The sequence below is a fragment of the Apus apus genome, chromosome 5 (genome assembly GCF_020740795.1).
Source record: "Apus apus isolate bApuApu2 chromosome 5, bApuApu2.pri.cur, whole genome shotgun sequence".
NCBI classification, from domain to species: Eukaryota; Metazoa; Chordata; class Aves; order Apodiformes; family Apodidae; genus Apus; species Apus apus.
The window spans coordinates 22,558,599-22,583,696 of record NC_067286.1 but is presented as its reverse complement, the minus strand read 5'-3'; the positions used below and the strand labels follow the sequence as shown (position 1 = coordinate 22,583,696).

The window sequence follows — 25,098 nt, the reverse complement described above, 5'->3', positions numbered from 1 at the left end:
TAACACTAGAAGCTGGTGGGTAGGTTACATGACAGGCAGCTGATTTAATTAACTTTCCATTACTCACTTCTGACATGGAAAAGGAGTCAGCCACCGAAATGCAGGAAAACTTCCATGGGTATGAAGAAAATCATTGTCTAATCAGGAGCACTGAAAGGCTTTCTTGCCTCCCAGCTCTGCCTGCTCCTCAGGAAAGGCTGTAGCTCCTCAAGCCTGGACTTGAAAATGGCGCATGATGCAAAGATTAGAGGAGAAGCTGTGTTTTGTTCATTAACAATTTATTTTATTTCAAATATGTGCCCTTGCTGATTCAACAATGATGTCTGAAGAGTCATGTCCTCCACCAACCAAAGAGAGAACTGATTTGGAAATCTTCCACCTGACTTATTTGCTGATGATATCTTAAAACGGCCTCCCTCCTCCTTGGCAGCTGAAAGTATGGCTCAGAGTGAGCATAAACTTGCACCTTATTCTGAAATGACTAAAAATACAGTGAACAAAGATTAGTAAATCAACCACTCAGGGAGGCAGAGGGCCATGAATATATAGACAAATATAAAACATCTTGTTGGGATTTTTAGGTAATTTTTTTCTGCAAGTAAAATTAAAAACCACTTTGACTTTAGGGTCCTGCTGTTCTGTCCTCCTGTTTTGCTCCTCATCTGCCAAGAAAAATAAACAGTTCCCAAAATGCTTGATGTTCCTAATGTTTTTTATAAACACTTAAAATACTGTTCCTCTCCTTCCAAAAAAGCAGGTATTGTGGAGTGAACAAGACTGGACAAAGTATGAGTTTCACATGGATGAATTGCTGATTATCTCCTCTTACTATCTGGTACAGGTATGTGCTTTGCATTTCCATTGACTTAGACCATAAGATGTGAAGCAAGTTATTTTGGATGCTGCTGCCAATCTGAGCATTAAGGAAAAACTAACAGTGCCTAGGTCCTAGTACAGGTGGTCATGGACTCATGGAAGTTTCTTGGTTTAATATTTACATGGATGTTTTAAAATTATGGTGTCTGAAACATATTTTCCAAAGATCCTCCTTTCTTTGAGAGAAAAAAAAAAGAACCCTTGATCCAAATCCCATCTCTTTTTAAGTCTTGTTAAAAATTTTGATTCATCAATTTATCTTAGCATACTTAAAAGCAGAAGAGAGAATAATGACATTTTAAAAAAACCAAACAACAAAAAAGATGCTGATCTTTAAGGAGACCGTCGCTCTTTTTTCATGAGTAAATGACACTGAATGGTGCGGATCCGATTCTTTGCTGGGGCAAACTCTGGCTGAAGTTTGAGTGTTGACTCGTACCATTTCATTGCCTTTTCAAATTCTTCCTGTAAAAAGAAAGAAGACTGCAGAGTCAGATTCTAAAAACCAGAAAGCACTTACTATGTCTATGCCTTTCCTGTCCTAAGTAGCTGAGTAGTATGGTATGAACAAAAGTAACCAAATTCATCCTTGTGGTTTAGGATTCCTCCCCCACCTCGCCAAAATAACTGGCATTCTCTTGGGCTAATGACCCAATTCTGCATACTCCATGGACCAATGTTCTCATCTTTTCCTTTTAACAGTAGATATTCACATTCTTGCTGTAAACGTAACTTTTAAAGACAGATTTCAATCAGAATATACATAGATCAAAGCTTTAAAATACTGGACAAAACAGGAGCTTTTGCTTTCTTTTGCAAAGAAAGGAACCTTGGCCTCTGTATTTTTTCTGAAAGTTATCATGACACCTTCTACAACCTGTTAGCCAGAGTCAGCTCTCAAACACACAAGGTTAAATATGATGTAAATAAACTAACTTGTGAATATAATTTGATCCAGAAGAAATTCTGTCCTGTTACTACAGTCATTTAATGTATCTTCATTGAGATAGCTCTGAGATCCAGGGAGAATGAACTTAGTCTTAGGCACTGTGCTAACTTTAAAAAGAATTTAGCAACTCAAGTGTCAAATTTCTACTTAATTCCTTTCAAACTACAGTCAGAAGTAATACCTTAAAACAAAAAAAGTCATGCCTTCAGTTTGTTTCCATTGTGTGTTTGACAATACTGTGCATTTCAACTCCTCTCAACCCTGATAGCTATGATACATGATGACCTGCTCAACTTGCCCTGTTATCTATCTCTGTGATCCCCTCAACCACAGGAGTAAAACATTAAGGACAAACCTATGACAAGTGCTGAAAACTGGCAGGGATTCATAAGGAGATGTGTAATTGAGAATACTTTTGATACAGACATTTATATCAACTACACCTCAGTTTAATGGTGCCTCTTTTACCCTTCAAATATAGTGGCCCTGTTAAAGGTAAGGATGAAACAAGAACAAATACAGCATTTTTAAGATAAAAGGAATGAACACTTGTGTTCAGAGTAAGCACTGAAAGCTTAATTGCAGATTAGAATATATAGAGAGTATGAAGAAATTTGAGTTCAATTTGTGCATTATTTTGGGTGTTGATAATCCATATACTGAAATTAAACTTCCCTTGTGTTTATTCATCTCAACTGTGAACTAGGTTTTACTTATGCTAAGCTCAGCTCTTCAAAATAGAGACCAAATTTATAATTGATTTTCTAGTATTGTAAAAATATCCTGTGTTCAGGGAGGCAGCCAACCAAAATTATCAATTGTTTGCTACTATCCTAAGAAAGCTTTGCAGACAGCATTCTGATACAACATAAAAATGCTGGCCTTCAAGTACTAAATGACTGATAACAGTAAAATGAGTAATCATGGCATTTGAAAAACATTCCTTCTTGTTGATCCTGCCCCAGTTTCTTGAATGCCGCTCCTCCAAAATTACTTGTGAGAGGAAGATATATACACACACACACACACACAAAGACAAGACATAACTGGGTGACACCACACTCACCATTGCTACGTAAACATTTGCCAGTGTGAAATGATTAACCACAAAGTGTGGTGCTATTTCCACAGCCATGGTAGCCACAATGATGGCATCATTCCAGAGTTTTGCATTGTGGAAGATGTTTGCTAGGCTTATTAGTGGTACATCCTGGAAGAGAAGAGCAAGCAATAAACCCTGAGTTTCCCTCCACTGAAACTGTCTGAGGATCAGCAAGACAAACAGAAGACTCCACCATCTGGCCACTCTCACTTGGTTACTGCCCCCACCGCTAACTGGTGATTTTGAGAGGTCAGTCAGATCTATTTTACTATTAAAAGGCATTTGGACCTGAATTATGAACAAAAACCCTCACATACTCACATCCGCTCCCAACAGTAACAAATACTACTATTGCAAAGTTAGTTTTCCCGTCCTCCTTCAGTTTTTGCATAAAAGGAGGAGGAATATTAGTAAAAGGGGATAGTAGAGAAGTAAAAAAAGGGTTTAACCATTCGTGCAACCGATGCACTTTTTATCCTGCAGAACTCCTCTGTAATGCTGGGTAATAGCTATACATAAAATTTTCTCAGCTAGTCCCTGATGGTATGTTTTTTATTTCCTGGATTTCCAGACTGTAACTTTGTCTGACTGACAAAACTGTTGAGCCATGACAGCCGTAACAGACTCTCTGGGAGCTGGGATTCACACCTTCAAAGGATAAAATACTTCTTAGTAGCAAGTCTTAGATGCCCTCAACAGGACAATAAAAAATATTGGATGTATTTGATCCCTGCCTCCTTGACCTCTACAGAGCAACAAGTACCTTTGGTGGATATGTCATTCAGGTTTGCAGAGCACATATTATGGAAGTCAAAATCACAAAAAAAGCCCACAGGAAAATTACCTTTTATTTACACAAGAAAAAGCAAGAGAAAGTAGTGAGAGTGCATAAAACCAAAGAGGAGAATAAACCAAAATACTAAATAGCTGTTCAGTCAGTGCTAACTCTGACTGAGTTAAAATAGCAGCTGTATCTTTACAAACTAGACCCACAGTTTTCTCTGGAGGCAGCTTCAGTATGGAGGATAAAAGGGAGGCTCAAATTCAGAGAGTCAGCGAGTCCCAAGCAACATTATATCACATTTCTAGAAAACAGCACTACTACCATCATAATATTGCCCCATTGTAGCTTCCAATCCATACCCTGAACCCTGCAAGTCATACAGTTAACGGTGCCACTTCAGAGGAACCATTCCCAGCTACATAGAAAGGAAAATAAGCAAGAGCTTGTTGCATTAGATCTTGGTTCCAAGTGCAAAGACACAGAATTACAGGGGACATAGATACAGAGGATGTACATTTGTGAGCTGAGGCATTTCCACTGTTAATGGCTAAATCCTCCAAATGATATAAACTCTGAATGATGTAAACTACATTGGCTCTTGATTTTCAGAGAAGAATTTAAGACCAAGACTGAAATCTAGCATACATTTTGCAATGCTGCAAAATTTGTTGCTCAGGTCCCAAAGTGAAATCTGCAACGCTGTGAGTGGCCAATATTGAATTTATCAGTTTGCAACTGGGATCTTGGTGTACAAGAATAGACATTATAATGCTCAGCACACCATGTGGCAAGGTGAAGGGTACAAAGCACTTTAGTCAACTAAACCACTGAACAGAAGATTGTGTTCAAAGTTTTGTCTCTTTTGAGGTAAAGCACAGAATGCTGCATGAAGGCAGGCACTTTGTGTCCAGCTCAGATTCACAGCCCAAACGTTTAGGATTTATGCATTTAAATTCTTCATTTAGATAACACCTCCCCTCCTTCTTAAAAGCACAACCAGAAAATATAGACCCTATATCTTAGAAGACTTGTCCAAAGGCTGATAAAGATTCGAAGTTCTGCATAACAGGGGGCAGTTCAAGCCTGCATTTCCCAGAGAGGTGGCAAATCCACTGAACTGCAGGAAATTCCACGGAACCTCTTTCACACTTGTCTTTGCTATGTTTTAAAGAGACACAGTCTACGTGAAACAGCTGGAGAAGGTCTTGAGGTTTCACCACAACTAGCTAATATCTAATACATTATAGACACTTGACACACTCGGTGTGGACCTTAACAATAGGCTGTGAAAGCTCTACTGTGACAAGCAAAACATTTCATCTGAGTAGCAGGCACGTCAGTACACACCTTCATGTGATGGGGTGCATAGTGCAATGCTTGCCGTAAGCAATCAATGGCCTTCTTTCCTTGGCCTTTCACTCTCCAGTAAAGAGCTGCCATGCTAGAGAGGACCCATGAAGTCTGATTCTGGCAAAAGAACAACACAAAAACCAGTCATGTAAACACTGTAGTGAATAGCCCTTCTGCCTTTCACTTTTTCAATTTAATTGGTATATTGAGTTAGAGGGAGTTACACTTCATAATAGCATTAAACTATTTCAAAGCAGCAAAAAGTTTTATATCTATGAACATGTATACAAGAGATTGCCAAATGCAACACAAATTCCAAATGCAACATCATTTTCTTAAAAAAGGAACAGCAAGTTAACAGCTTCAAATGGCAACCACAGCTTCAACAGCCACAACAGCTTCTAATCAGCTATCTGATGCTGAGCATATCTGTATTACTCAAAAATAAAGCATCTCATTGAGCTGAGTTAGCTGATTGGACTCATAAGCTGTCTGTAGTCACTGGAAAGAGAAAGGATGCTCTGGGATGCAGCTCAGAGCAGAAGCCTGACAAGTGCAGCTGATTTAAGTTCAGTGCCTTTAGGTGGCTGCAACTCCCACATCACATGCTAGAAAGGAAAACACTATGTGCTGGAATTCTGTGGACTGAGATACAGTAAATTAATGTTTATGCTCACGTACACACTTAAGTAAATAGCCATCTTGATTTATTTGATTAGCTTTTGTGAATACTGAATGAGACTGATAGACAGAAGAACTGCATTTCCAACCCAGCTAACCTTACTGAGAATTCTCCTTCTGGTCTCAGCACTACATTTTCAGCTTATTTGGATAAAGCTTGCTGTCTGCAGGGGGAACTGTAGCATGGAAGAGAAAATGTCCAAAGTGAAAAAAAAATCAAGTCTTGTAACATGAGCATAAGAGTAACATCTTTACTTTCTGGGAATGATGAAGTTATATTTGCTTTAGTTTCCAAGTATAGTAAATTGCTCAGATGGCTTTTGGTAGAATAGGCTACGGGCAGCAAATTGTTTTGGCTGAGTCCTCATTTCTTTAGTAGTTTCAGTTATCTTCCCACTAGCTGTCAACATAGAACAACAATCCCGACATGCTTGTCTACATCACAGATCCTGGGAAAACGATGTCCCTAATAATCTTCTAAGTAGCTTAGCTGCAGGCCTTAGCAGCTTTAACCTAGCTGGGAAGCTTCGCTTTCTCAGGGGAGCACAGGAAGTGCAGCCTGCACATGGGGCTATACCTCTGCCTGAACACATCTGACACCTCAGACCAACACTGCCTAAGGTAAAAGGAAGTAGGTAGAGAGGAAGCTCCAGCCTGCCAGCTGACTGCTGCATGCCAGGAGCATGACTGGAGAGCTGAGCCATGGCTTTTTGTACTCCAAATCAATGTAGCCCGAAGAGGAAGGTCGAGAACTGCTGATTTCACAGAATTGTTTAAAATTATCAAGTCCAACCATTCACCTAGCACACTGCCAAGTCCATCACTATACCATGTCTCTAAGCACCACAATCTACACCTCTTCTAAGTCTCCAGGAAAGGTGACTCAACCACTTTCCTAGGCAGCCTGTTCCAATGCTTGACAACTCTTTCAGTGAAGAAATTTCTCCTAGTATCCAATCTAAACTACCCCTGGCACAACCTGAGACCATCTCCTCTTGTTCTATTGCTTGTTACTAGGCAGAAGAGACCAACACCAACCTCGCTACCTCCTTTCAGGTAGCTGTACAGAGCAATAAGGTCTTCCCTCAGCCTCCTTTGCTCCAGACTAAACAACCCCGGTTCCCCCAGACACTCCTCATACAACTTATGCTCTAGATCTTTCACCAGCTTTGTTGCCCTCCTCTGGACTCGATCCAGCAACTTGATGTCTTCCTTACACTGAGGGGCCCAAAACTGAACACAGTATTTGAGGTGAGGTCTTTCAGTGCCAAGTACAGGGGGACAATCAATTCACTACGCCTGCTGGTCACGCTATTTCTCATACAAGCCAGGATGCTGTTGGCCTTCTTGGCCACCTGGGCACACTGCTGGCTCATATTCAGTTGGCTGTCAATCAACACCTCCAGGTCCTTTCCCAGCTTGGTGTAATCTACAAACTTACTGATGGTTCACTTGTCCAGACCACTGATAAAAATATTAAACAGAACTGGCCCCAACACTGAGCCCTGGGGAACTCCAATTGTGACCAGTCACTGGCTGGTTTTAACCCCATTCACCACAACTCTTTGGGCTCAGCCAGCCAGTGTCTTAAGCAATGAAGAGGACACTGGTCTAAACCATAAGTAGCCAGTACATCCAGTAGAATGCTGTAGGAAACTGCATCAAGGACTTCACTAAAATCTAGGTAGACAACATCTACCAACCCTCCCTCATCCACTAATGAGTCTCCTTGCCATAGAACTAGGTAAGATATGTCAAGCAGGACCTGCCTTTTCATAAGCCCTTGCTGACTGGGCCTGATCACCTGGTTGCCATGCACATGCTGTATGATGGTACTCAAGATGATCTGCTCCATAACCTTCCCTGGCACCAAGGTCAGACTGACAGGCCCATAGTTCCCTGGATTCTCCTTTCAGCCCTTCTTGTAGATAGGGGTCACATCTGGTAACCTCCAGTCAACTGGGATGTCCCAGGTTAGCCAGGAATGCCGACAGATGACGGGAAGTGGCTGGGGGAGCATTTCCACCAGCTCCCTCAGTACTCTTGGGTAGATCCCTTGTGGCCCCATAGACCTGTGTGTCTAAGTGGTGCAGCAGGTCACTAATTATTTCTCCTTGGATTATAGGGGCTTCATTTTGCTCCCCAACCCTGTCTTCCAGCTCAGGGAGCTGAGCACCCAGTGAGCAACTGGTCTTACTACTACAGACTGAGGCAAAGAAGGCATTAGGTACTTCAGCCTTTTCCTTATCCTTTGTCACTATGTTTCCCCTTGCATCCAGTAAAGGATGGACATTCTCCTTAGCCCTCCCTTTGTTGCATATATATATATATATATATACACACCATGTTAACATTTTTTTTACAGCAGCAGCTAGACTAAATTCTAGTTGGGTTTTGACCCTTCTTATTTTCTCCCTGCATAGGCTCATGACATCTTTGTATTCCTCCTGAGTTGCATGCTCCTTCTTCCAAAGGCCATAAATTTCCCTTTTCTTCCTCAAGTCCCAACCAAAGCTCTCTGTTCAGCCAGGCTGGCCTTCTTCCCTGCTGACTCATCTTTCATCACAGGGCCTGTTTCTGTGGTTTTAGGACTTCCTTCTTGAGGAATACCCAGACTTCCTAGACTCCTTTGCCCTTCAATACTGCCTCCCAAGGGACTCTGTCAATCAGACTCTGAAACAGGTCAAAGTCTGCCTGCCAGAAGTTCATGGTGGCAGTTCTGCTGACTCTCCTTACTCACCCAAGAATTAAAAAGTATCTTTTCGTTATCATCATGCCCAAGATGGCTTCCAACTGTCACATTACCCACAAGTCCTTCTGCGTTCACAAGCAGCAGGTCCAGCAGGACACCTTCTCTAGTTGACTCCCTCACCAGCTGTGTCAGGAAGTTATTTTCCACACACTCCAGGAACCTCCTAGACTGTTTCCTCTCTGTTGTAATGGATTTCCAGCAGACAACTGGGAAGTCCCCCATGAGAAGGGCTGGTGATCTTGAGATTTCTCCCAGCTAATTATAGAATATTTCATCTGTCTCTTCACCCTGGTTGGGTGGTGTGTAACAGACTCCCACCATGATATCTGCCTTATTGGCCTTCCCCCTGATTACTACCCATAAACACTCAGCCCAATCTTCACCATCATTAAGCTCTAGGGAACCAAAATACTCCCTAACATAATGAGCTACCCTACCCACCTCTCCTGCCTTGCCTATTTCTTCTGAAGAATTTATAGCAATATATTTCAGCACTCCTGTGAGAAAGCTGACTGAAGGACCTCAATAGCACATCATCCCACAAACACTGGTGTGTGACCCTGAGGCTTATCTCTAGCAAGCCTCGTTTCATCCTCTTCTCCCTTCAAATCTAGTTTAAAGCTCTATCAGCAAGTCCTGCTAATTCCTGTATTAAAATCCTTTCCCCTGCTTTGAGACAGGTGTACCCTGTCTGTTGCCAGCAGGCCTGGTGTCATGTAAACTGACTCATGATCAAAAAACCCAAAAACCTGCTGGTGACAGCAAGCTTGGAGCTGGGTATTGATCTGCTGGCTCTTCCCATTCCTTCCTTCATCATTCCCTGCCACTGGAGGGACAGAAGAGAAAACTACTTATGCTCCTGATCCCTTAACCAGTTGTCCCAAGGCCCTAAAGTCTCTCTTGATTGCCCTCAGGCTCCTTGTAGCATCTTCATAAAAATAGTTTAATATATATATATAGATAACAACAACCAGCAATACTGCTTACTACTGGGCTGGAAACACTGGGAAATCTGACAAGATTAAGTTTACTAGAGAGAGATGCAAGACATGGACAGTGTAAGCACATGCCACAGCTCAACAAAATACCTGGGAGGGTATTACAGATGCTGAATAGACACAACTCCCTACTCCAAGTACTAATACGTTCTTCCTTGACTGGGATTTCAGAGAAACTGTTTGAGACTAGATCGACCACTATGTCAGTCATAAGCAGTAAGCTCAGACTTCGCATTTTGCTCATTTACACGTACCTTTTCCAAAGCTTTGGCTATTCGAGTACCAACTTGTTCTAATGACTGTGGTGAGTACTGGTCTTTGCCAAGATTCTGTAGCACCTGGAAGAGGAAGGGTAAGTGCTTAGGTGCTAGAACCTGTTAAGAGATGTCCTTCACTTGTTTGTTGCTTTTTTCCCCCCAGCCTTTTACAAATGCTATAACCTGTCCCAACCTAAACACCATTGTCTATCTTGAATTAATACTAGCTGTATCATCACACAGAGTTATAGCTCCATGGCACTGAATACTAAGAATGGCAGAAGGTTATGTATGCTCAGCTGGACAAGAGCTATAAATAAATACAAAGACACTAGCAGGGTTCTAGGATTCTCCTCAGGTGAGATCATAGATGGCTGGGAAAACATTCTGGTAAAATATTGCATTCATTGTTCTTGCAGTTTTAGACAGGCATTCAGTCACTGAAGTTCACTTCTGGAAACAGAGAACGGAGCTAAGTGTGCCTTGAATCTGCCATGTTACAGCAATTTTTGTGTGATGGCCTTTAACTCTGGCATACCTCCTTCAGTTGACTTTCTCCAGTGTAATGTAAGCTGGCCCGACTAGAGACACCTTGCAGGTGGTCCAAAGTATGCATACTGGCTGGTAGATTTGGGTTACAAAGGGGCTCCATGGCTGGTTCTTGCAGCTGTGTGGCAAAATCAATGTGTTCTGTAATGCTACAAAGGTCATAAAACAAGCTGAATCAGTCAGGAGAAGAAAACTGAAGAGTCATTATAAAGTTCCCAGCAGGATCTCACTTGAGTAGCAGAAGAAGCAAGAGAAACTGGATCTTCCATCTGCACTTCCACTTCTCTTTGCAAGTCTATTGCTGAAATGTCACATAATATTTTTAAACTTCTTTGAAAATCTGGCAGTTCTTTCTTACTTTAAAGAATATTAAAATTTTCAGTTTATGTACACCGAAGGCCATGTAACTACCTTGCTTTGTGTTACTACCTTATTTAAGGTTAATATACAGGATACTTACTCAATGTTTTTAGCAGAAACAGCAAGCCATGTGCTGGCTACAGTTGTAAGCTCTACCCTACGGAGCTTCAGGCATTCATCAGGACTTGGCCAGCCAAGGCTACGATAGTCATGTCTTTTTCCTCGAGAAAGGAAAAAAAACCACAATAGAATAAACTGTCTGCAAGCAGAAAGATATTCTACCTCAGTACAATTATTTACAAAATATTTTATATAATTGGATACATTCCCTATGTTACAAAAGCCATGGTTCTGCAGCCAGATATCTTTAAGAACATTCCTGAACCTAAACGGACTGAATGGAACTTGTGGGATCCAAAGACAGAACTGGATCCTACCAAGACAGATTAGGGGGTGGAGTTTTAAAACCTGCTTCATTACACTTCTTCAATAGCCACATATTAAGAACAACTGTCACTCGTTTACAGGTAAGGTCCCTACTTAAATGTCCTTAAAGAAAGTTCATAACTGAGTCATCATCTATGTCCTACAGCTACAGTAAAAACTAATAAAAGTTGATTGCTCCATCTCTTGACAATCCCAGGTGAAAAATACTGCAGTTTCTTTTCAGTGAATATTGTTTAAGACAGGCAGTGACTTCTGCATTCTTACATTCAAGACAGCAACATTTCTGAAACTATTAAGCAATTACATTCAGCCCTCCCATTTTACAGAGAAGTTAACCAAGCCAGGTAAAGGCTAAATAACTTGCTTTATGTTAACAGATCACTTGGAAAAACAAGAACCTGATCTTCACATTTGAACCAAAGCCTACTGAAATCCTTCCCTTACATTTGGTGGATATCATAACAAGTCCTAGGAACTCAGCTTGTGTTAACTGTTAGGAAATATTTTCCTCTCATATCAGAAACATCCAAACTGTTTGGAACATAAGACAAGTTCATCATAGCTGTAAATTTGCAAAAAGGGATGCCAAGTTTAACAACGTGCCAGCCTATCACAACAGCTACTTAGGCAGTTTTCAGGCATTTATTTCTACTTACCTGAAATTTTGCCTGTTTGGATGCAAATGCTATTCCCATCCAAGGTATAGTAAAATGCTTCACCAGAATTTTGCAAAATACTGATAAAGTCTGTGATACCACATTTGTTGTAAGGTATTCTGATTAAAGGAAAATTAACATTGGGAAACTACAGAGAATTAAGAGTTCTCATCGCCACCACTGTAAACTATCTGATTGTGAGCTCTTATCTGCATGAAGATAGTGAGAGGTGCTGAAACCCTATACAGAGTTCAGCAGTCTGAGAGGTAGTCAAACACAGGACAGCTGGCATAATTTCCTTGTTCTACCAGGAACTCCACCAGTGATCTTCAACATGTTACTTTAACTTCTGATGATTTAGTTCTTGTCAAGACAGTGTCAGGGGACCCTCGCTCACAGGAGTGTTAGGAAAATAACTACTTTACAGTCGAGGGATGCTATGCTATAAACCCACAAAAGTAGCTCAGAGGAGAGAAGATACATCAAGGAAAGAACATGTGTGTGCTCATAAATGATAGTCTGCTCTCATGTTGCCACTTCATCAAGCCATCAAGAGGGACCTTGTGCTGGTTTGCCGGGTTTTTTGGTAGTGGGAGAGGTGCCCCACAGTAGCTCTGGTAAGAAGCTGAGAAGCTCCCCCTGCTCCAGAAGGAGCCATTAGAGAGACAATGGAATGGATCTGCCTCTGCGATTAACATACAAAAGAACTAACTGAAGACCTGAGCAGAGAGAGCAGTTAGAAAAAAAGCTGAGCTGGAGAGGTGAAAGGCAGTGGCAGGGTGAAGATCCTGAGTGGTTGGTAAGGAAGAGGGTGCCCACGCAGAAGTTTCCCTGCAACCCATGGCGAGATGGCAGCTGTTCCCCTGCACTCGTGGAGGAACATGGTGGAACATTCCCTGAAGGTGTCAGGAGGGGTGAACTTGGATTTGCTGCCAGTGGACTCGGATCATTCAGCCGTGGAAGACCCCGGCGCCAGGGGAGTTTGTTCCCGAAGCACCCGTGACTCTGTGGGAAGCCCAGGCTGGAGCAGCTCCGGACCTCGTGGGAAGGACTCATGAAGGAGAGGTTCGTGGAGGACTCTCTCCCATGGGAGGGACCACGTGGGGAAGCAGGGAAGGACTGTAAGGAATCCTTCTTCCTGAGGAGGAAGGAGCAGCAGGAACCACCAGCCCATGAACTGACTCTAAACCCCATTCCCTGTCCCCCTGTGCCGCTGCGGGGAAGGAGGGAGAGAAACTGGGAACAAAGGGATTTGGGCCTGGGAAGAAGGAAGGGGTGGGGTAACATCTGCAAGCTCTGCTCTGTGTGTTGTCTGTGTCCCGTGTGTATCTAGTTAGTGTGAAATTAAATTATTATTTTTCTCCAAGTGTGTGTGTGTGTGTGTAAAAGTTGAGTGAACGGCCACATGGCTGGTTCTTTGTTGTTGTGTTAGGCCCAAACCATGACAGACCTTGACAGGCTTAAAAGGTGGGCCCATGCCAACCTCATGAAGTTCAACAAGGCCAAGTGCAAGGTCCTGCACCTCAGCTGGGGCAATCCCAAGAACAAATACAAGCTGGGCAGAAAATGGCTTGAGAACAGCCTTGAAGAGAAGGACCTGGGCAGGGGGGGGGTGGTCAATGAAAAGCTCAACATGAGCTGGCAATGTGGGCTTGCAGCCCAAAAAGCAAACTGTATCCTGGGCTGCATCAAAAGAAGTGTGGCCAGCAGGTTGAGGGAGGTGATTCTGCCCCTCTACTCCACACTCATGAGATCTCACCTGAAATCATGTGTCTAGTCCTGGAGCCCCCAGCACATGAAGGACCTACAGTTCTTGGAGTGAGTCCAGGGGAAGGCCTAAGGTGATCTGAGGGCTGGAGCACCTCTTGTATGAAGACAGGCTGAGAGAGTTGGGGCTGTTCAGCCTGAAGAAGAGAAGGCTCAAAGGAGACCTTATAGAGGCCTTCCAGTATCTGAAAGGGCCTACAGGAAAGCTGGGGAGGGATTCTTTTTCCAGGACATGGGGTAATGGTTTTAAGCTGGAAGAGGGTAGATTTAGGTTAGATATTAGAAAGAAATTCTTCACGGTGACAGTGGTGAGACACTGGAACAGGTTGCTCAGGGCAGTTGTGCATGCCCCCTCCCTGGAGGTGTTCAAGGCCAGGTTGGATGGGGCTTTGAACAACCTGGTCTAGTGGGAGGTGTCTCTGCCCATGCAGGGGAGTTGGGTCTAGGTGATCTTTGAGGTCCCTTCCAACCCAAACCATTCCATATTCTATGTAATCTACCCCCCACATTTAAACATTTAATTCAGTAACTTATATTCGTAACTTGATAAAAAAGGAGCTTGTTAAAGATTTAATGTAAAAGCCCTGAAAATGTGAAATCACTTCCTAGGTCATCAAGTTGTCAAGGACAAAAATGTATTTGAGAACTCATCTTTGCTTACGTATCAGCCCTGGAACTTTTATATGCATTGAAATCAAGGTAAGACAAAGAGCATGGAGGTGAACTACTTCGGTGTTCTTTGGCTTCATTAGGTTCCAGTAGCTTTAAACTCAATCCTAAGCAATGACGTGCTGACGATTTCTGTTCACATGAACATACCAGTAGAACTAGTCTGTACTGTAATAATAGACCACTCTCCAATTCCTGTTCCTTAGCTACCAAAAACTTCACTTCTGTTGCCAAGCTTCCTCATCTATGTTGGTGCTAAACCCTACTTTTCTGTAACCTGTGTCTTGTGGAAGGCAGTTTTCTCTTATAATAACACCAAAAGAATTACAGCAGAAAAATTTGTCTTTTTTGTTTGTTTGTTTGGTTGGGTTTTTTAATTATTATTATTTTTATCAAAGTTGTCTGCCTTTCTTTTTTGGGTTGTGTATCTTCTGTTTAGTCAGTAACCAATTCAAGCTTTCATCCTGCATTTGTTCACCATGGGGTGTCTCTCAGCTGATTAAAACTGAATGGGAAGAGAAGTCAGTGTAAGAAAAAGATCATTAAGACCTCCCCTCCCTTTTAATACTTTTCCTCACAATATCTATCTCTCATTCTTCACTCTGACCACCTCATTCCCAGAAGTTGTAGGAATTAACTAGGAAGTTTTCACTCAGCAGATAAAGTTATGCTGCACTTCATGAAGAAGTGCAGATGAAAGAGATTTCTAATTTTTCCACATACTCATCTAGAAGGTGTATTTCACTACCTAGTCTTTGTGATGCATATTTAAACCAGTTTAATATAAAAGCTGCAAAAGAAATAAACCAGAGTAATTGAAAAGCTGCACAAGACTTGCTTTCTCTAGAAGCAGCAGGTTACCTGTTGGTCTAGGAGAAGGTATCTTTGGTCCACTGATCTCCAGGGCAGTTTGGTAAAAGTTTTCATTTTCTCTATTAGTCCCTTCTTCCCCACTTCTCCCAGCTGGCTCCTGGAGATCCAAGTTTTCAGCTTTTGGTTTCTTCAAACGTTTGACCTGAAAAGTGATCTACCAAAAGAATATTGGCAAGGTTAACAGTCAGAAACACCATGAACGTAATCAGCTCCAATACACTGCTTGTTTTAGCCCTAAGATTCAGTTTTAAAGATGTTACAGATGAGATCTTTTTTTCTATCTCTCTCACTCCCCATTTCAACCTGCTCTTTAAGCCTGCTCAGTTTTGCTGTATCACACCATGCAAACAATGTATAGAACTTAAACCTCCAACATAAAAATAATTTAACTGCTAGACAACTGAAAGGCACTTTTCATTACAGATTTTGTATGTAACATGACAACAGATAGTTCATTCTTTTCATGTTTACCAGAACTTTTTGTTAGAAACTTTTCTCCTTTGTAACTGTGAGCAAAAAGTTTGTTATCAACAGCAAGATCTTGGGTGCTGAATGATGCTGGGTGCCTTCAAAGATTTACGATCACAGAATGGCTTTAGGTTGGAAAAGAATAGTTTAAGATCATTCAGTCCAACTGTACACCTAATGTCAACAAGTGCACCATGAAACCATGTCCGTAAGCACCACATCTACACTTTGAACACCTCTACTGATGGTGACTGCACCTCAACAGCCTGTTCCAATGCTTGATAACCATTTCAGTGAATTTTTTTTTTTTTTTCCTAATATCCACTCTAAACCTCTCCTGACACAACTTGAGGCTGTTTCCTCTCATCCGATCACTCCTTACCTGAGAGAAGAGACCAGCACCCACATCACTACAACCTCCTTTCAGGAAGTTGTAGAAAGGTCTCCCCTCAGCCTCCTTTTCTCCAGAATAAATTATGTCATTTTTAGCAACAAGGAGACCTTCTCTTTAGAAAATGCATCAAAACTACTTTTTCATTTCACACAAGCCATTAACCAGCTCTTTTAGTCCCATAGGGAAGTTGCTATATATATTGCAGTGTTAAAACTCCCTGAACTGTCCTCATCTTGCCCTCTTCCACAATAGTAAGTTGGTAAAAGACTTAAGTAAATTGATCCAAACTTACCCATTCAGCTTCATCATCATCACCACAGTCCCCAAAACAGGAGCTAGCCAGTCCATCCTGAGATCCTTTCTTTAGGACCCGGATTCCCTGCAAGTCCATCCGACGACCTTTTACCTCCAGTGCCCCTTCAAAAGCTTCCTGAGGCCAAGAGTTTTCAAACTCATCCACCAAAGCTAGCATCTCTTCAGACATCTGATCATCTTCTAACCCCTCCATTCCTTCTGAATCGTTGCTTTCTGCTGTGACTGCGTCTAAGAGGGAACACCATTAAAACTTCAAAAATTCTCTTCCTGCTGCTTCCTGAGTTCTGCAACCTGACTACTCACTGCACGCTGCAAGTAGAGGGGGGGACTGGAGAAGGGAGGCTTCTATACTGCAAAGAAGCATCAACTATTGCTTCAAAAATCAAGACCTCCATATATTTGCATTAAATGCTGAATAAAGTGCTCTGTACCTTAACCATAGACACTGTTTTTCTACCCTTCTGTCTGACACAGCTGATACAGAATTCACTGAGGTAGGACCAAGATGTGTCGAGTCTTGCAAGAAACTACATCTTTTAGCTTGGAAAGCATTTAAACCTTAATCAAATTTTTTATTTGATACGTTTTGACATTAGACTTGGAGAAGAACAGGAACAGTAAACAGAATGAAACCAGTTTTAAGGCTTACTCTTTACTTTACAGAGATGGGGAAAACATAGCTTCTTGGAGGAAGGAAACCAGCTCTTCCAAAAAATACAGAAACCAATTCATTTGACAGGACTGATTTTCTACAGCTGACTTACTTTCCAGTCTCAGGAAGGAGGGATCCCTTGCTGAACTCTGGGTAAGGGCTTCTGGACCTTCTGTGCCTCCTTCAGAGTGTCCTTCTGCCACTGCTGCAGCTGGATCAGGGTGGTCATCAAAGTATTTCTCTTTGTCATGACTGCCACCTGGATTTTTCTCATGACAGTGGCCTGAAAGAGAGAAGTTTCCTGATACACAATGTAGACTTCCCCTCCCAAAAACAACCACAGAAGCTATAATGCAAGAGCTAGATTTTTCTAGTTTTCTACATATGATTAAACAGAATAATTCTACATGGTATCAAAGCCTTCTTTCAGCATTTAAAAAGTTGATTTGCAGCTTGACAAGGCAGATCACCTAAGACAGGAAAAAGCCATTATTAGGTAAACCCTGTGAATTACTGATGAAAGAAAAATCAGGTATCTTTGAGGTAAGGCTGCACAGCATGTAGAAAATGACTCTGTGCTGGTAGCCACTCCAATAAACATTCCCAAGACATGTTTTTAGTGACACTGCACCCACTGTACGTGGGAGTTCGCTGCCATATGAACCTCACTTAGACACCATACTGCTCAGCATGCTTATGTGCAAGAGAAAAAGGGCCAAGGCAGACTGATACGGGATTGCCAGACTCTGACCTTAATCCCCTCCCCATCTCCCCCATGCTGTAAAAAAAAAAAAAAAAAGTTTTCACTAAAAAAGTAAAAATCACTTTGATATATGAGATTTTCATGTTTAATCTATGAGAAATGACATGCACAGAACACTAACGCTGGAACTAGTTCCCCTGCCTGACATCAAACCAGCCTGATTTTGATGCAAGTCAGGTGGTTCTCAGTAACATGATGACCAAAATTCCCTTTGCTGAAGGTCAACTCATCATTAGCATGATGAAAAAAGTGAATGGGCTGAAAAACAGATGACTATTTTAAATTGAAATAAAAACACCAAAAAGAGATAAAAAGGTGGAAATAGCAAGCAGAAGGAAAAAACCCCACGACGACACTTAAAATTCTACTTAAGACTCTTTTAATATTAATTGCAAACACTGACAACTAAAACTAGACTAGATGACAGTACTGGCTTTCTTGGGATCTGACAGCTGCTATATATAGAAGCCTGAGTGGCCTATTTTTTTCAAATTGCTGCTTTCAGTTGTCTGACATCACAGGAGAGAAAAAACACTGGTTGAAAAACCTCTGGAAATTCAAGATCTCTGTACATGCCACGGAGCTGGTGGCACTGAAACACTGCAAGTCAGAACTTTACAGCTTGGATCAGCCAGATGCCTGAAGACCACCAGGTAAGAGTGTGAGACTAGCAAGGGAACAACATAGCCCCAAACTCCCAGCACATTCATTGGCTGTAGAACATTAGTAGTATCATTACAATACTTCCAGCACCTTAGCCACGTGACGGAAAAAAGCAACTGCCACCCTAGAAATGCCCAGCTACGTATTATTTATTAACATTTCACAAATATTCCGGTTGTCTGAATATGCACGTGTGAATTTTAGGTGTAAAGTCCTGATAAATTGATAGTGCAGCTACAAAACTTGGAAGTCTAAAACTACTTCACAGCATTTGATCAGCTCAGCTTACTCCAACCTAAAAAACTTACTGTATCTAAGAGCAGCTGTTGCTACTTTTTCTATTGATTCTGGAGAGCTAAGAAAGATCAGAGGAAAGCGGATCAGAGTCTATTATAAAACCTTGTTACTATGTTACAGACATTGAAACAAAGATGACACAAAGTAAGTAAAGTAATCAAACATCACCATTAAAGAGGGCATTGATTGTTTTAAAAATCTAAATTAATGCTGCTGTAGTTGTGTCTTGTGATACTTATCTGGCAGAGCAAACGTGGCCTCACTAAATATCTTCAGTTTTATTCCTATTTACCAACTTAACATAGATGGTTTTGTGTCATCAACAGCACTGGAATTAAAATGCAAAATAATCTGAGTATCTTTGGCCAAACACAGAATTTTTACTGACGTTTTATTCTTTCTTTGTCAGTGCAGAGCTTGTGAAATTAAGTGTTCCTGAAGTCCACCATCTGTGCTCCAACATACTAGGTTTAAGAAAATTATTGGCTCCTAAATTCTTAAAATGCTTCAAAACAAAAGTCAAGTAATTTAAAATTTAAGCACTGCTTTTTTTCCTACCACTTGGAATAAGCAGAGCTGGATTATCTCTTGAATGATTCCAAGAGTCAAGTGATTATTGATATAGTCAGTGACTTGCATTAGATTATGCTAAAATCAAGTTATCTGGAAATGTGTCGCTTACATAATGTGCCTCTTTATGGTTAAACAATGCAAGGAGAGAATTCCAATTAATACTGATGTAAGTCAGCCTGAGCTGTCAAGGGTACAGAATAAACTGAAACCAAGCTGCTACTAACTCCATGCTTTTTTGATGCACATGCAAAATCGGTATTTCCCACAGTGAAATTCATAGAATCATAGAATGGTTCGGGTTGGAAGGGATCTTAGATGTCATCTAGTTCCAAACCCCCTGCCATGGGGCTTCAGTAATTCAGTAAAGGTAGGTCTCTTTTTTTATAGCAGAAACGATGTATCACCAAACGGAAACTGGTTTTAGTACCTGCACACAGATGAACAGTATCATCTACAGACATTTCAGAAGCAGTGAATCAATAAGTAGTCTTTCTTTTACTTTTGCTAGTCACCAATTACGCAGATGCAGACAGACACAAGTCAAATGTACATATGAAAATGCGTAACTAACGCTGCTCTTTTGTCATGTGAAAAGTTCAGAGCTGGCCACTGCTTGGGTGACACTCCTTATTTAGAATTAGGCTAAAATATATCTGCCGGCGGCGAGGGAAGCAAGCAGTCCAGAATCAATGTGATTGATAAAGCAAGCTTCGATTTATTGAATACACAGTGTTACTTTTATACCCTTTTCCAAACCTACACGTAGTGAATTCATTGGATAGTAACTACTTGTAGTGATTTCACTGGACAGCAACTACTTGCAGTGATTTTACTGGACAACAACACACATCTGAGTTCCAGGGTTCTTCCTTGTTTTCTATCATTCTCCTTCTCTACCTTGTCCTTGAGTTAGTTTAAGCTAACAGAGATTGTTTATACTTGTGTTAGGCTAAAAAAAGAGATTGCTTGTACAGCTGCTGTTTGTGCTACGCTCTCAAGGCCTCTCGAGGAGATAGCAGGGGCCCATGGTCCTGCTGCTCAAGCCATTCTGCAACATATATCCACAGAATTTAAACTGAAAACCAGCATATTGTCACCCATCAGTTTTAAAATACAAGTCTTGTTCAGTGCTTCATGTCACATGCAATGTAATTTACTAGGGTTTAAAAAAAAAAAAAGTCTGGAATCAATTAACTTCCCTATCAGAAGCCTCTTGTGCATCTAAAACTACTGGGATCTCAGTCATCAAAATTTGGACCAAACTAGTACCTGAAGAACTGTCTTACTTTCTGCACCATGGTGACTTCCCTGCAATATGACATTAACTAGCAGGGCAGTGTTATGGGGAAGTGCTGTTTGAGAGACTATCCTTCAGACCATATATAAACTGTAAGCTTTGACTTTCATGGCAACGTTAACACTGGTGATTAAGCACCTTGCATACCTGGATTACCTTAACGTTTCAAGGTGAACATGATAATTTCCTAAAGGTCTTGTGAATCATTAGCAGCAACCATATTATACCAATCACGTGAAAAGATTTGATTGCAAAACATTTGTTAAGGGAAAAAAATCCAAGTCAGTTATTTTGAGATGAGTTTTAAAAGCAATAGGATGAGCAGTAACTAGAGAAGAGAGCTATCTTTAGCAGCTATGCTACCTTTAATTATAAATTAACTTGATTTTATTAAGCTTTTGCTCTAAAATAAATGCATTCCTTTTTTTAGTGTTTTCCTGAAAAAACACATTTACACTCCAAAATCAACCCCATGATTGAGCTTTGGAAGCAGAAACTGCATACCACTTATGACAGGATTGTCATCAAAAACATTACAGAAAGGTTATAAGCTATAACTGCTGAACTGCAAGACAGTAGTGTGCTCCAGAAGCAACACTAAAGCCTAAAATAAAGCATAAAAATAAATGTAAGCAAATAGTTCTCTGTTCCTTTTTAATGAAAAATGATTGACAAAATGACAAACAGAGCAGAAAACAAAAAGGAGAAGAAAAGTTCTTAACTACAATTATCTTGCTATGCAATACTGACCTGTGAATGTTTTATAGATCTATATTTAACTGAAGAGAAATACACAAGCTGTAATACATCTTCACTGTGCACTACAGGACCCAGGAAAGATACAAAGCAGACAGGCAACCTGTATCTGCAGAAGCATAAAATTGTTCAAAGCCTTGCTGCAGACTTGAAAAGCCAAAGAGCCCACCTGGCAGTCAGTCTTGCTCTCTCTAAACCCACAGTATCACTGCTAGTTTCATCAAGGCGTGATTAGGCTCTGTTACAATAACACAAGTACCTCCAGTACCTTTTGCAGTTTTAACATATGGGATAAATCAGTAAAAATCCCAGATACCTACTACCTACATAGCCTTGTAGCTACTAGTTTGGAATAATAACAGGCAGATTGCACTAAGTTCCCTCTCTGGTCAAGTACTTCAAGTTACATATCAGTCTGGGTACTGGCAGAGAATGGTGAGTGCAGTGCAGAAAATTTAGACTAAGTTTTTGGTGTGTTCTCCTTCCCCCCAGAACCACATTTCAGTTGTAGCTCTTTCATTTAATATAAACCCTCCTTTGCAAAACTGGAAGTTACAGGGCAAAAATAAACGTTTTAAAAAGGCCAGGACATACTGCTAACTGTAAATAAAAGCTAAGTGTAGAGCATAAATAAAGAAAAGCCATATGAAGTATTTAAAAAGTTGATTTTCATGCATTCCTACGTCTTTAAATTCCTCCCTTAGATGAGCAGTCGGTGGCCCTCTTCAAAGATGATGATGGGCACGCTCAAAATTGAGTAGCCAGAAGAGTGCACTACATAATAAGCTTTAGCTTGATGCACAGCAAACAAGATGATGATGATTTATGTGGTCAAAATTTAGACTCAAGCACACAAAATAAAACCCACAAAAATTCTTTTTAAAAATTATTTATTCCAAGGTTTTCAATTAAGAGGATTATATACTAAAGCAACTGCTTTCACTTGCAGGGAAATAGATTTAAAATCTGATTTGCAGCCAAAAGATGCCTTTCAATTGGCTTAGCTATAGATTTAAAGATTATCTATTTGTCTCATTATAGCTGTTCTGATAAAACTTTCAAAACATACAAATGCCAACAATACATAACCAGATTTTTTTGTCCATATTAAGTGAGAGAAACATTTCACCACCGCATAATAGACCAGTCCCTGAAGAACAGACACACATATTCTCCTTATGAAATATAAAGAAGTGATGAATAAAACATGGAAAATATTTGAAGAGGAAGACAAACCTATTTAAATTAGAATACAATGCAGTTTAATAACGGACATGCACGCAAACCATCTTGAAGAATTCAGCAGGCTACTTTATAACAGAGGAGAAAATGACAACCCTCCTTCCCAATACCTCTTCCACAGGTAAAAACAGGGAGGAGAAAATAAAAGACTTTGACTATCTGAACCCTTCACTCTCCTCCGTCCTAATCATCCACTAAAACAGAAGCTTGGTTTTTTACGATGCACATCTACAAGCAAGCACTTTCTCTATGAAGCCTAGGAACAGGGCCCAAAACATAGCAACATCCAAACATTTAAATTTAAACTCTCCAATCCTACTGGTATATAAAAGAGATTTGAAAATGTCTCTTTCAGGGAATTCTGGTCCTACACACTGAGTAGGAAGGTAAGCAGCACACCAGTCTGAATTTCAGCCTGTGCCTCAAGAACAGCTTGATTTTTTTTTTTTTTTTTTTTTAAACTTCCTTTAGGGAAAGAAAGCAAGAGGAACAAGCACGTGTAAGTTCTGAAGGCAAAGGCTTGTCCTCAGGGATTTCTCCCATGTGTCAGACTTACTTTTTTTTTTACTGACAAATAAGAACACAGTTTCTTATTCATTTCTTAACAATAAACACTCACCCACAGTAGGTCACGGTATAATGTAGCTGCAAATATCAACAGACTAGTATTTAGTGCCCTGCACACAACACACCTCTGAAATCTGTTTCCAATTAAACCATGGAAATTCTTAAAGATGGGTACCATAAGCAAAGACAACAATGGTCTGCATTTGTCTTCTAATCTTTCCTCCATCATAAGCCAATACCTCTTATGCCAAACATTAAATACTTTGTTAGATCCTGACATCCTATAGTACCTATGAACTAGGGGACAAAACCAGGGTTGCCAGTGGTGAGCAATGGGATGGTGTGGTAAAAGTTGAGGAACCAAGCACTAATGGGATCCCTCATTCTGCTTTTCATTCAGTGTTGGCCACAATATACCACACCTGAAGTGTTTCTATGCTAATGTGTAGAATAAACATAGGAACAAAAAAGATGAGCTTGAAGCCTTGGACCAGTCCCAGAAATTTTATGTTATTGGCATAAGTGAAACCTGGTGGGATGAGTCCTGTGATTGGGGTGCCCTGTTGGATTATGTACAGACTCTTCAGGAGAGATAGGAAAGCAGAAGAGGTGGGACAGTGGCTTTGTGTGTAATAGAAAGGCTAGAGTGCATGGAGCTCACAGCTGGTAATGGCACAGTTGAAAGTCTTTGGGTGACAATCAAGGGACAAACAAATAATGTGGATGTCATAATGGGAATACACTATAGACCTCCTGGCCAGGATGAGGATGTGGATGACCTGTTCTTTGAAGAACTAAGGGATGCTTCCAAGTCAACCACCCTTGTCCTTATGCGGGATTTCACCTTGCCTGAAATCACCTGGGAGCAACATACAGCTAGCACAACCCAGACCAGAAGATTTCTAAACCACCTGGATGACAGCTTTATGGAACAGATCATAAGGAAGCCAACTTGGAAGAATGCCCTCCTTGATCTACTGCTTGTCAACAGAGAGGATCTCATGAGTGGAGACTGGAGGTAATCTTGGCCACAGTGACCTGGATGCAGGACTCAAAGGAATTCTAAGCAAGTTTTCTGATGATGCAAAACTGGGAGGATCTGTAGACTCCCTTGAGGGCAGGCAGGCCCTGCAGAGAGACCTCGACAGGTTAACACAGACGGGCAGTCACCAACCACATTAAGTTTAACAAGGGCAAATGCCAGATTCTGCACCTGGGACAGGACAACCCTGGTGGTAAGCACAGACTAGGGAACAAGTGGCTGGAGAGCAGCACAGTGGAGAGGGACCTGGGGGTCCTGGTTGATGGCAAACTGAGTATGAGCCCGCGGTGTGCCCTGGCAGCCAGGAGGGCCACCCGTGTCCTGAGGTGCATCAAGCAGAGCGCTGCCAGCCGGTCAAGGGAGGTGATTGTCCCACTTCACTCTGCACTGCTGCAGCCTCACCTTGAGCACTGTGTGCAGTTTGGGGCAACACAATATAAAAAGGAAATCAAGCTATTGGAAAGTGTCCAAAGGAGAGCCATGAGGATGGTGAAGGGTCTGGATGGGATGTCTTATGAGAAGTGGCTGAGGTCACTTGGATTATTCAGCTTGAAGAAGAGGAAGCTGCGGGGTGACCTCATTGCAGTCTATGTCTTCCTCACGAGGGGAAGAGATGGGGCAGGTCCTGATCTCTTCACTCCTGTGACCAATGACAGGACTTGGGGAAATGGCAGGAAGTTGAATCAGGGGAGGTTGAGGTTGGATATCAGGAAAAGGTTTTTCACCCTGAGGGTGGCTGACCACTGGAACCAGCTTCCCAGTGAAGTGGTCACAGCACCAAGTCTGCCTGAGTTCAAGAAGTGTTTGGATGATGCTCTCAGGCACATGGTGTGATTCTTGGGGTGCCCTACACAGGGACAGGAGTTGGACTTGATGGTCCTGATGATCCCTTCCAATTCAGCATATTCTATGCCTCTACAAACTGAAGTTTAAAAGGGACTTCAAGAACGAGAGTAACCCACTCATGAGAAACAGCATCGTGTTTGGCAACAGTTAACT

General features: G+C 41.3%; 1 protein-coding gene across 1 annotated transcript in view; it reads right to left on the bottom strand.

Moving 5' to 3' along the window:
- Positions 1-261: 261 nt before the first annotated feature.
- Positions 262-25,098, bottom strand: part of TTC17 (tetratricopeptide repeat domain 17) — a 64,488-nt gene continuing 39,651 nt past the window's right edge. The window contains 9 exon segments of the mRNA XM_051622456.1: positions 262-1,341; positions 2,892-3,035; positions 5,059-5,178; positions 9,747-9,830; positions 10,288-10,447; positions 10,759-10,879; positions 15,059-15,224; positions 16,225-16,475; positions 17,012-17,182. Coding sequence (XP_051478416.1) covers positions 1,210-1,341; positions 2,892-3,035; positions 5,059-5,178; positions 9,747-9,830; positions 10,288-10,447; positions 10,759-10,879; positions 15,059-15,224; positions 16,225-16,475; positions 17,012-17,182 — 1,349 coding nt within the window. The 3' untranslated portion in view covers positions 262-1,209.